Here is a 14014-nt window from a genome sequence, read left to right as displayed (position 1 = left end):
TTTCAAAATTCTATTGAATGAAAAGCAACTTAATCAAAATAGATATTCCAAAGTAGTTAATGTTTGTTTATGTTTTAACAAATATTAAATATACATGGCCCTCTATTCAATTACTATACAAATATTTGCATAATTTCAATAAAAAATATATACATTTTTTTTTTTTAATAACTTTGTTAGATGTCTAATTTACTTTGGATTTTTTGTATTGACTATTCATCCCATTTCTTGTTTGTATTCAATTTTTTCCCCTTCAAATTGGGCTCTTGTTTTGGTGATTGATTGTAACTCTACCGGCATGTTCTCTTCAGTTTATTTTCAGTTCAGTTCAATTCAATTCAATTCAGCTTCAATAAGTTCAGTTCAATTCATTTCGGTGCACTTCTTAATTTTATTCTCTCATAAAATATTCAATTCAGTTCAATTCAGCTCTAATAAGTTCAGATGACTTCTTAATTTCATTACACTAGAAAGTTTTTGTTTTAGTAGTAGCTTCTTTTAGAAGCTTAGTATTTAGTTTAGGTACAAACTACAGATTTGTTTTCCTTTGATCAATTAGTCTTTCCTTGAGAATTAGAGATAGGGGGATGTCTAGATTTCTATTGGTCTTTTCCTAAAATGGGAAGACTTAAGAATCATTTACCTTTTCAATTATTTTTTTAAAAATATAGCTTCATGTAACTATATGGGATTAATATAGTTAACATTTTATAAAATTTTAGATTTTTAACTATTCACCTTTAAATCTTTTAATGAATTGATTTGTTTAAAAAAAATAATAAGCAATACAATCATCAATAATCAATCAATCAATCAATAACTATATACTAAAAGACACACCAGGTCACCGGCAATGACACGTGCCATTTTTTGGTGTGTCCTTAATTTTTTACTTTATTTTTTTGTAAAAAAATCTATTTAAGAAACAAATATTTCACATATATATAATGATAATAATTACTTTATATATAGAATATAAGAGAAGATTTAATAATGTATCTTTCCCAAATATTCTTAACATAATTTGTGACATACGGTTTTTTTTTGTAAGAAAGACATAAATATATTTTTTTTTCTTCATTTTTTTTTATTATATAAACAATAAAATGCAAATCTTTTTTTTTTTTTTTTTGAAGAAACGTTAGAGATCTTATAAAATCAAAGCAAATCGGCTTCCGCCAAATCAATGATGCAAGTATCAAACCAACAAATGATATTTTTTTTATTTCCTTGAATAATTTATGATCAGAATTTTAATCAATCAATAATCTATAATTAATTATAGATATTTCATTATTTCAACAATACTTCCAAGAACGACACATGTTGATTATTTTTAGTGTGATTCTGCCATTTTTGTTATTATTTAGTGTTGTGTTCGGGTCGGGTCATCTCAGATCGGGTCATGTTCGAATTCGGGTCACGAATCCTTAGGTTAACTCGGGTATGGGGTTGATTTCAGGTTGATTCATATAGGGTTTGGGTCACCAATTTCTCGGGTTCAAATAGGTCAGGTCATGATTGGATTCGGGTGAAATTTTCGAGTCGGTTTAGCTTTTGACAACTCTTGATATGAAGACAATATAAATTATAACTTAGTTATTTACGGAGTATAAATTTAACTATTAGCAAATCTTGCTATGTCAGTTTATCTTTAGTAAGTCATTATTTGTACTTTTTTAAATTTTTATTTTGATCAAATGTTTGAAGTTTAGAAAATGCTCCAACTGAAAAATGACTACTTGTAACTTGTAAGAACCATGAACAAAAGAAAAAGATCTCATAGGACATTTTAGTCATGAACAACACAATCAAATTATCGTTTTTCCCAACTTCCAATATTAAAGTCTCTTTCGAGATAGAAGTATACGAAACTGTACGGTTAATTTTGAATAGAAATAAATCGGGGTGGTATAATTTTAGAACTTGATCATGAGCTTAAACTTCAATACTCTATAGCAACCAAACTGCAAAGATTGGATAGACATCATAAATATTGAATCATGAATATTCTATACAGTCTACTCATGCATAAACTAAGAATTATATCAAATGGTTGTTGGTGCAACGACGATTGGGACTACACTTGGTAAGGAGGATCGCAATTTGTAAAGGACTGAAGCCTCTAAGGGTAACTCGGGTGGAAAACCACCTAAAAAAAAAAAAAAGCATATTCAGGGCAGTGGTTTGGGGTTATCTGCCAATGTTTATAGCTAAATGAGTTGCCCCATAACGCAATGTAGTTTACAAAATACCCACGATCCTTGTTAGCAAGTTCAAGGATTTAGTCCAATACAGGATAATATAAATTTCGACTTTATTTACCAAATTCAATCAATTTTGAGAAGGCATTCTTATATCAATCATCTAGTATAATTTCATAGCAAATTCAAACCTTGAAATATAATTTAAAAATTTATTCGCATATCCCACAACCTGGAAAATCAATCTATATTCACACTCACATTGTAGATACTAGATTTATACTAAACTTTAAGGTATGCCAAGGCACATATCGTATCGTTCAGGGGTTTTGCAGAAGAACATCAAGCAATGAGCTTATGGAGTAACAAGACCAAACAGAAGAGAATCAATACTACCCTCAGATCCCAAAGTTTTTTTTTTTTTTTTTTAAAAAAAAAAAAATCCAACACAAAAGTTAAAAGGTACAATAATAATACCAATAAGGCTATAACCAAAACAAAATGACAATAAATGCAACATATTCCAAGAATTTTGGTTTACTGAAATCAAAATATGTCAAAATACTTACGGTCAATCTCATAGAAACTACAAAACTTTTCAATAGCACATAACAAAGACATTGCAGAAACACCACTGGCGACTCAAACAAGTCATCATATTGTATGAATTCTGGTAACTCAGTAACATACCAGCCCAAAAAAAAGAGAAAAAGAGTCTGTAAACTAGCCTAGTGAAGCTTATGCAACGGCAACAGGTACTGGACCACTGGAATCTACAAGATCAACTTCTGGCGCCAAAACTGGAACCCTAGCGTAGACCTCATCTTCCTTTGGTGGGAGGATAACAACAACATCAGGGATTGGCTTTTGAGGTCCAATCTTTCCCTTGGGGTCCCAGTCAAGCATAATCTTGACCTTAATTCCGAGCACTCCCTGTATTAGCACAATACAAACCAAATTAGACACTAACAAAGAACCAAATATGGAAGATAATCCAACACAAAATTTATATCTTGCCCACTAAAGATTACCTGTCTAAGGAGCACGTGTCGGATAGCTGAGTCAATGTACTCAACAACTGGTTGACCTGAGGAAATCATATATCCATCCTTGAACTTCATGGACTTAGCACGCTGTGCCCTCAATTTACCACTAACAATGACCTGTTCAAACAGCATAAGTTAAATTACAAGAAACAGTCAATTGCAAACTATATAGGGTAAAAGGTATAATTAGGAGATTATCAACAAACCTCACAACCCTTGGCACCACTTTCCATGACAAACCTCAAAACACCATAACAGGCCCTGAAGAAATAAGCATACACCACCAGAAATATTAGAATGAGGAAAAAACAGAGTAACCAGAAATTGTTGCATATTAACTGAGAGAATTACTCATACGGTGAGGTTTTGTTTCATGGAGGGCATAGTGACAGCAAATTTGTTTAACAGATATTAACAACCAAACAACACCACCACTTCCAAAGAATAAATAAATCAAAAAGAAAAAAAACCAAGGAAATAATAACCATATCTTGTATTCTTGTGCCCTCACTAACAGTGCTACATGAAAACTAACATATCTCAGTAGGAGAATGAAAGAGAGGAAATTCAATATAGTCAACTTCCGACACAAGATTGGTACAGAAAGACCAATTAGCTTTGTAGATGACATTAGATGAAAACGTCATCGTCTACACATTCAACCAATTTCAAACATGAAAGTTAACATATTTTAGATGCACATAGCCAAAAGTTTATAAGCACATTGCCCTGTACAGAAACAAGATAAACAAGCAATAACAACAATAGTCTATCACAAAATTGAAATATGAATACTGAGCCAAAACATCGTTCTTCTAAGATACTTTCTATTGATTCCCGTCCTTTATTTTTCCTTCCTTTAGTGGAGGGTATAAACACTAATTATACTAAATGATCTCTATACAGACATTAGAAATCCATCTATCTCAACAACAAATCAATAAAATAAAACAAAAAATAGCTCACAATGGTGGAATAAATAATTATTCATACAACATTTAAGTATAAAACCAGGGTGATTAAGGGCTTTATAGATGTGCCCTCTAGCAGGTTTTACGTGAATAATCAAATTATCTCACGAGAATAATAGCATTGAGGATGGATACAATCTAGTCACCTTCCGACACAGAATAGGTACAGAAGGACCAATCTGCTTTATGGATGACAGCATTTGACTTTTACGATATTATATCTAATGTCTCTATACAGATTACGGACATTAGAAATCCATCTATCTCAACAACAAATCAATAAAATAAAACAAAAAATAACTCACAAAGGTGGAATAAATAATTATTCATACAACATTTAAGTATAAAACCAGGGTGATTAAGGGCTTTATAGATGTGCCCTCTAGCAAGTTTTACGTGAATAATCAAATTATCTCACGAGAATAATAGCATTGAGGATGGATTTAATCTAGTCACCTTCCGACACAGAATAGATACAGAAGGACCAAACTGCTTTATGGATGACAGCATTTGCCGTTTACGATATTATATTTGGACAAACGAACCACAAGAACAAATACAGTATAACCAATGCAAATATCACACAAAGTATCTTACCATCCGATGAATCAGTTCATGTATAGAATTAATGTCAGATACACGTCTAAAAAATGCACATTGCAAACAAATGCAGACAACCCGGGCAAATTTATTACGTAATTCTGACAATAACAGTCATTAATACATATTTCTAGCAAATATGCTAATCAACCCAGTAACAAATAAATTCAATACATTACTTCAATACAACAATTTGAAGTCAGGGAAAATTAAGACGGAACAAATTCCATTTCATGAGTACATATTGAATGATCTCAGTATAAATCAAATTTTATAATTACTCATTTCGCAAATAAAAAATCAATCAATACATTATTAATAAACACGACAACAAACACTAAAGTTCAAAGCTTTGTAATTTAGACGATAAATTTAACGAATCAAAACCAAAATCCAATGTAAAAAAAAAGGTTTAACAATGTATATACCTTCTAACAGCAAGACCTCCAAGAAGCTTGTAACGAAGAGACTCGCACTGAGCAATAGCGCAAAGACCCCTGTTGTTAACCTTCTCAGCATACAATTCAACAGTGTTTTCTGGAAACTTAAACCTCTTCTGCACAATCGAGGTCAGCTCCCTAATCCTTCTCCCCTTCTCACCTAATCCAATCCAAACAATCACAAACCCAAAATCAAAATCGGAAAAAACCCAGAAAAATTGAACCAAATCAAATCAAAAACAGAATAAAAGGGGGGAAATTACCGAGAACATTTTGGGTACGAGTAGCCCTAATGATGATCTCAGTTCGCATAGGAGTAACCCTAACTTCAACACCAGAGTAACCATCTTCAGCAAGCTCGCGAGTGAAAACTTCGTTGAGTTCAGCGTAGAAGACACCATCAGCGACAAACTTTCGCTTCTTGCTCATCTGAGTCGCCATGATTGCAGAGATCTCCGAGGAGAGAGAAAGAGAGAGAGAGAGAGAGTAAGTGAGAGATAAAGAGGCGGAAATGAAGAGGCTAACCCTAGAAATCTAAAACCCTAATTTTGGATGACAGAGATGAAGTGAGGGGTATTTTATGAGGTTGATGAAGGGATCTTGTGGTTTTGGACTTTCTGAGGTTATGGGTTTGGGTTTGAAGGAGATTGGGCTTTTTTTTTTTAGGTTTTTATTTATATCTTTTGGGTTGACAATTATTAATGCACTAGATCAGCTCCCGTGCGATGTACGAATATATTAAAAAGAATTTATAATTGTATACGTGCATTTTCAAGTCATATTATCATTCAATATATGTAAAATCTTTGTATTAATCAACACCAAACTACAAAAATTAAAATAGTACTCTGTATAATGAAAAAAAAAAAACATGTCTACAACAAAAGTCAATGGATCAGAATTTGTAATTAGACGAAATAATCACATATATACATGGTTAATATTTGTTTTCCTTAAGATTAGCTATATGTAACTTAAGATAAAAGTATTTTAATATTTAGCTTTTCCAAAAAAAAAAAAATTAAAAATATAGAATAAATAAAGAAAATTGGAAGAGGAAAAAAAAATTATGCGGGGAAAAATTTAAGGAGAAGCTGACACATGTACGATTTAAAAACAAAGGATGATGTCAGCGGTTGTTATTTTAGTATTAATTATACTCCCTCTGTCCCTATTTTTTTGCCTTATATCTAATTTTTGAGTCAACTTTTAATAACTTTGACCGCAAATTCCCATTAATGTATAAGAGATAATATAGTCAAGTGGGATCTTTTTGGATTCGTCGAATTATATATTTTATTAATATCAAGGTTTTATAATATTTACACTTATAGATCTTGAGATATACACATTTTAACACGTGTCTCGAAGACCGTGAAAAGTCCAATAGAGCAATAAAAAAGGGACAGAAGGAGTAGATTGTATAAAAAATGTGACCCATTCACCAATTATACCAATTGGTTGTTGGTATAGTGGTGATTGGGACTGCACTCGATATGAAGAACCCGTGTTCGATTCCCCGCAACAACAATTGGAAGGAGACTAAAATCTAACCACCTAGACCGATCCCCGAATTAACCTAAAGGATGAAACAATTTAAACACCAAAAAAATGTGACCCATTATAACTTTTTACAAAATAAAATTAATAAATCAATTTTTGTCCAATCTTATCAAAATGACTAAGAGCTTTCTTCAAACTACTATATCCTCTCCCTCCCCATGCCCAATGACAACACATCTTGAGTTCAATTGAACCATGTTATTTCATGTGTGAGAAAAAGTGTATTCATTTTAGGTCTTAGGGCATGTTCTGATTTAATGAACTGAGCTGAATTGAACTAATTGAAGCTGAACTGAACTGAACTGAATTTAATAGAGCTAAAATGAATAGTTTATGAAAGAAAGAAATTGGGAACTGAACTGAAATGAAATTAAGCTAAAGATAACATGTCCTTATTAGATTCGTCTCAACATTAATTTTTTAAATATCAAATTTTTTATAATTTTTGCTAATATGTAATCAAGAATATTTGCATTAGAAAGTATACATTGGCAAATGTGCATAATGAAATGTGTCATCTAACATGAAACAGATGAAGTATGTTTTTTCACTTTATACTAGTACTATGTGCACGCGATCTCGTGCGATTTTACTTTTTAAAAAAGAAAAGATATAAATAAATCCAAAATTAATACAAAATAAACGATTAAACACATTACACACGAAATTTCAAGAAGAAATTCAATATGTCTAAATACTTTTATGAATAAGGTTAGTAAATATGAAATATAAATTAATTACTTACATTGACAAAAAAAGCACTTTACCAATAACGATGATAAACTTGAAATTAATCAATAGATATTATTAAATTGAATCCTTTTTCCCCAAAAGAAATATAGAATTGAAACTTTTTTCACTAAGCTAGACTTATTCGTTTAATTTATTCTTTTTATCTTATTAAGTTATTTTTTTATATTATTACCATTTTCAAGGTCTATGGATTCTACTTCTTGGCACATTTACAAAAATGTAGAATCCATAGACCTTTTTGACAAGACAAGAAGGTCTATGGATTCTACTTTTTTGTAACTGTGCCAAGTGTTATAGAAGTATTGTAGATAACTTAAAATTTAGCAATCAAATCTACAATCTATCTATAATCTATAATTATAAATAATTAAAATACATAAGAACAACATGGTAGTGTCATGTATCACCATCAATATCTATCTATATCTATTAACAATTACTAAAGTAGAAAATTGCTAACATCATCCTCTTCTCAAATTGTATACGTGTCGCTCTCTCATAAAAAAAATTCCGCCTAATGCACTTATGATGTCATAAATATTTTTGGTTTTTTTTTAGAAATTGGTTGTTTTTTTTATTTTAATCTTTGAATGTGTCAATAAACAAATAAATATTTCTTTTATGTTTGGAATAAATAAAATTGATGTCGAGCTAAAACATTTTTAATAACTACGATATTTTTTTAAAGGTTTTATTGTTATTTGTGTGTGTAGACTAAGGATTGTGCAAACAACCTAGCTATGAAGTCATGTATTGTAATAAAATTATGTATGTTGTTATACAAAAATGAACTAATGTGTCGTTAAATGTTACCATTGCTTCGCAGTATTTCCAAGGTGCTTAATTTTTTTTTTTTTTTTTTTTGTTATTACATCGCTCTAATTTATTTAAGTTAGTATTTCGAACTCTTAGATATATAAATTTGTATGTACATGGTTTGATTAGATCAAATTAGCTTTCAAATTTTATATTTTGTTACTTAGTAATTTATGATGTGTTTTTTTATGATCTAATTTATAGGTATGTACGGGTAAATAATAAAGAGAAACAATTTATTTCATTCTAATAATTTTTTTAATCCGTGCATCGCACAAGTCTAATCTAGTCTATACTAAAACAGAGGGCACTCGAAGCAAACTTGACACATGTCGCTATCTCATTGAAATTTTTCCCGCTCATTTTCACAATTCTAATAAAGCAATTTTAATAGTATATGTATCTTACATCTTTTTATTTCCTATAAAATCTTATGAATATATTTTTTGGATCAAGAAATAATATTTATCTAAATAAATTTCACCTAACTAAATTTCGATCATATTTGACAACAATATATAATCATATATAATATAATAATAATCTTATTTAAACCAATAATATATACTCCGTGTATACTAAAATAATTTGAAGTATGAAGTTGTCAAAATTTATTTGGCCATGATGTAATGATTATAAATAAAAGAATATTACTACATAAAAAAAATAGTAAATTTTTGGTGTTACTTCTATTTTCAACAATTTTTTGTGGTCATCTTTATACAACTACGTGCCGTTCTTTTCATCAGATAGATATTTATTATGTATCGAACTACTAAAACCGAGAGTACTCAAGCTACACTTAGATATGTATCACTATGTGATTAAAAATTTTCCGTTAATTTTTTACCCATAAATATATCAACTAATTATATTCTACTTATTTTAGTCAAGGTTATATTACATTTTAGTAAAAGATATTATTGATTGTATATTAAATATAGGCCATCCCTATATATGACTAAAAATATAATTAGAATATTAGTCAACTAAAAATTTCTACGCTTAATTTTCCGCCCCTTAATATATTAACAAAATCAAAGATTATATATAAATATATAATGAAATAATATAAAATTTTAAATATATTTAATACTTTTTATAATTTACAAAATATTTAGGGTGAAATTTGATACATAGAATATGTAAGTAATTCTACTTTGATACGAGTCATAATAAGTGAATCTTTTTTCTTCTTGTAAAAAATAAAAGTGAATCCTTTGACATTTTTGTTTCAATTTTTTTAATATAATGTCTCTAACAAAATAATAAAAGTTGATAATTATCTAATGTAATATTTCAAAATTAAAGGAAAAAAACATGATAAAAACATCAATAACATATTCATATCTAAATCTCAATTCAATACTAAAAAAATTCAAAGAGAAAATACTTACCTTACAAAGAATTGTATTAGTATTTTCATTATATGCATAATTGAGAAATGAAATACTATGTTATACTAGAACAGGTACAGGATCGAGTACAAACACAAAGCGGGTATGTAATACGGATGCGTAAAAAATAGAGGATACAGGTACAACTAATTTAGTATGGTATAATATATTCTGTAAAAAAAGATTTTATAAATTCTTCAATAGTATTTGATAAAAATTCCTTTATACGATGTACATTTTAAGAACACAAAAAAAAATCATTCAAAAATTCATCAAATTTAAATCAAAGTTTTAACAAAATTATTGTAAAATATAATAAAACTATATATCAGTGTATTTAGTACCCATAAAAACACTGGTGTAAATTGCGTGTTCGCTACGGGTACGGGTACGATGATACTAGAGGTACCCATGGTAAAAGAAATACTACAAATACATCGATACGGGATCGGGTATGGACACAAAATAGGTATGCAATACAATTGCTTGGAAAATAAAAGATACGAATATGGCTAATTAAGTATAGTAAAATATACTATTTAAATAAATATTTTATAAAATTCGCATTATTAATTATTTGAAAATTTTTACTTTGTAGAAGTATATAATCCAGAAATTATATTTATAATGAAGACAAAAAAATCATTTAGAAATTTATAAAGGTCATAAAAAATTATATCGATTTAAAAAAAAAAATTAACTCAACATTGAACTATATTTACGATATACGATACTGTGATAAAATTGGGTACAATTTATTGTAATGAATAAGAAATAATTAATGTTAAGTATTTCACTATTATGCACTAAGCTAACCTTAATTGATTTTGTAGATACTTAGAGCTTTTTAAAACGTGCAATTGCACGGGAACTATACTAGTATTATTATTAAAACTCAAATACAATGAGTTACAATCTGTCATGTGTCAATTCCCCCCTAATCAAGTCAAGCCAACAAAACTACCACATCATCTACTGCCACATCATCAAACCTTTTTTACCTTATTCACCTTATTATAATAGCAATATTTATTTACCCTATTAAAATAGCAATTGATATCTATATTTAAAAAAAAAAAAAAAAAAGTCATTGTGATACATGACTACATCATTTCTTTTAAAAAAAAATACTTCACATACGGGAATGTCATGTCCATCATGGTGGAGGAAGGGTCGTCGGCTGCCGACGCCGTCAATGTTTTCACTTGACAGTTTGCAACCCCTCAAAAAGAGGTAACCGATCTATGATTTTGAGAAGTATCCTAAGTGATATTTGGGTTTTAATTGTCTTGATTGTGAAATAAAATCATTTAGTTGTCTTGATTGTATAATTGTGGTACCTGGTTTTTAGTGGACAGAAATTTGTCTATAAAGGTTCCACCTAGGTGTCTGATAAGACTTATAATTAAAAACTTAGAGTCGCCACCATATTTTTATCCGAATAAGGACGAATTTTAAAATAGTCAATTTTAAGAAATAAATCTTAATAAAAAAATCAACTGCTAATTCCATAAAAAGAAATAAGGCACAGGGTTCGGGGTTTAAGTTAAGAGAATCGAACGTCTAGAACTCGTCTTCCCTTCCGTTCCAAGGAACGGGCTCTTACTATTGCGTTGTTAAAAATCAAGTTTTAAGACATGTAAACCACATACAAAAAAATAATTAATATAAGGTAGGTTTGAGCACCAAAGTTGCACTACGTACCGATCTTAGTGAGATTTTGAATTCACTCACGGATCAAAACCTTCGTAGTTTGGACAGGTGCTATGTTTTAAATAACCAATTCCATTGGGTTTTTAATTTGGGTAGTTGACCTAAACGTCATTTTTGTAAGTGGGATTTTAGTGATCTTTGACGGATTCACTCATAAAAGTAAAATGAACCACCTTGGTTGAGGAAAATCACCCCGATTAGTGATTACAAAAAAAGTCTTTTGAACAAGACCATTCAACAAATGCGTCCCGATTGACGACTTTTAAGTGGGTCAAGGTATTTTTTTGGAGTGAAACTGTAAGGGTTCACTATATAATCTCACTTTGGGTTTAAAATCACTCAAGGGTAATTTTTGTAAGGTTTTAAGGTTATGTGTTTAGGCTTAATGGAATTGACAAAATAAAACACGACACCTGTCAAGGCCTTACTTCCAAATAAAAGGGAACAATAAACTATTTAATCATATATGATTGTCAATTAATCCATCGGGTAATTATGATGGGATATAAGCTTATTTTTATGGAGATGGATAATTGTTACAACCTTATACAGCTAAATAATTAATCTTAACCTCAAGTTTAGAAATGAGGCCATAACCTTATATTAACTATCATTAATTATTAGAAATAAAAAAAAAAAAAAAAAAAGTTGTGATTCATTCTTGTGTCACAAAAGGGTTTGAAATAAAAAGGTTCACGAAATTATAAAAGAAAATAATGTTTGTTAAAACATTATTTCTGAAGTCATCTTAAAATAAAATAAAAGTCCTTAAGACATCATTTATTTCAAAAGTCATCTTAAAATAAGATTAAAGATTCTTAAAATAACATTTATAATTAAGGCTTGTTAAAACTCTTATTTCTAAAGTCATTTTAGAAATAAGATTAAAGACATTTTAATTATAACTCCATAAGTTAAGAAGTATATATATAATGTAGTGTAATATAGGTTTTATACCACCATTATTAGTTTCTTACAATTTTAAAAAGCAATTAAGAGAAAAATGTGCATATTTCATCTCTTTGATAGCTTGGACTAAAAAAAAAAAATCATTAAAAATCATAGAAAAATCGGAAAAATTATCGTGAGATATGGTTGGAAAGCTCTTGAAAAGTTCTATCACTTGAGCTAAAGAAATGGAACTGATTCTGGTCGTAAGGGTTGCTTCACATGCCATCTTAGGGACATGGTAAATAATTCTTTACTTTTGAGCAACCTTTGCTTCTCTTAATTCCTTGGGTCTTTAAGCTCACTTTAAAAAATAAAAACATTCCTTAAAAATATACATTAGGCCGTCACATGAATGTATTAACCTTTCATATTTAAAATGCATTAGCAAGAGATGTAATGCAAAATGCAATTAACCCCTCTCTTTGTAACCTATCACCTCACCAATAGGCTTGGCTTTCTAATTTGGAGTAATGAAAGATTTAGGCCTAATTTAGCACCTAATATCGTCATTATCCCTATTGGTAACACCACATGAAAACAAACACATTAGTTAGCATAATAATAATAATAATTAAGGAAATTAGTAAAGGAATAAAGATAATACCTTGAGCTAGATGTAGCAATTTTTTGGATAACCCTTCTTACTTATCAAGGATGAAAAGATGATCACTCCTTAATTAAAGTACAATAAAAGAGACTAAGTGATTTGTTTTTTTGGAATTTTGAGATACTAAAAGAAATTAATGCAAAAATAAAGCTAACGAACTTTTTTATTTTTTTATTTTTGATTAGAGAAAAAAAAAAACCTGAAAAAAAAAAGCTAAATCTTGAGAAACAAAACCCTTATTTTTTGGTTTTTAATATAGACTAGGAATACTTTAGCAATTAAACTAATATTTTTTAACAAGGACAATAAAGAAAAATAATGCATTATATATATATATATATATATATATATATATATATATATATATATATATATATATATATATATATATATATATATATATATACGGGCGCCACGTGTCATCATGACTAGGTAGATGATGTGATTAATATAAGTTCGATTACTGCATTAATTTTAAACTCATATAATACTACAACTTATATTACTATAATAAATTGTTGAGTAATATTACTAACTAACAATAGTAAAATTAACAGGAAGTGATATTAGTACATAATAGCATGAGTTTAATATAACTTACAACTTAGTATATTAAACAATTTAATTAGTAAATAACAGTTTAATTGTTTAATATAAGTACATAACAACATGGATTTAATAATATATTAAAATACAGTTTAATATATAGTACATATACTAAGCAAGCAATTAGTACATAACAGTTTAATATAACAATTTAACTAGTACATAACAACATGAGTTTTGTATAACTTACAACTTATATTAAACTCATGCTGACTAATAAAATTACTATACTAACGGTGATAATTATAGTAATTAAGTTAAGAAGTATAATATTAATTATAGTATCGTGCTTTAAATCGTATATGGCGCCACAAGAAGGGAAATATTATCCTTATATATTAAATATA

General features: G+C 28.9%; 1 protein-coding gene across 1 annotated transcript; it reads right to left on the bottom strand.

Annotated features, from left to right (window-relative positions):
- Positions 1-2723: 2723 nt before the first annotated feature.
- LOC145635819 (small ribosomal subunit protein uS3z-like) lies at positions 2724-5789 on the bottom strand. The gene is made up of 5 exons (XM_081687181.1): positions 5525-5789; positions 5250-5421; positions 3457-3511; positions 3236-3367; positions 2724-3137 (listed from the first exon to the last, which is right to left on the bottom strand). Exons 1-5 carry the CDS (start codon positions 5700-5702, stop codon positions 2943-2945), a joined length of 732 nt encoding a protein of 243 aa, XP_081543307.1. The 5' UTR covers positions 5703-5789; the 3' UTR covers positions 2724-2942.
- Positions 5790-14014: the final 8225 nt, after the last annotated feature.

The sequence above is a fragment of the Chenopodium album genome, chromosome 6 (assembly GCF_948465745.1).
Source record: "Chenopodium album chromosome 6, dcCheAlbu1.1, whole genome shotgun sequence".
Lineage (NCBI taxonomy): Eukaryota > Viridiplantae > Streptophyta > Magnoliopsida > Caryophyllales > Amaranthaceae > Chenopodium > Chenopodium album.
This window is presented reverse-complemented; position numbering and strand designations above follow the sequence as displayed.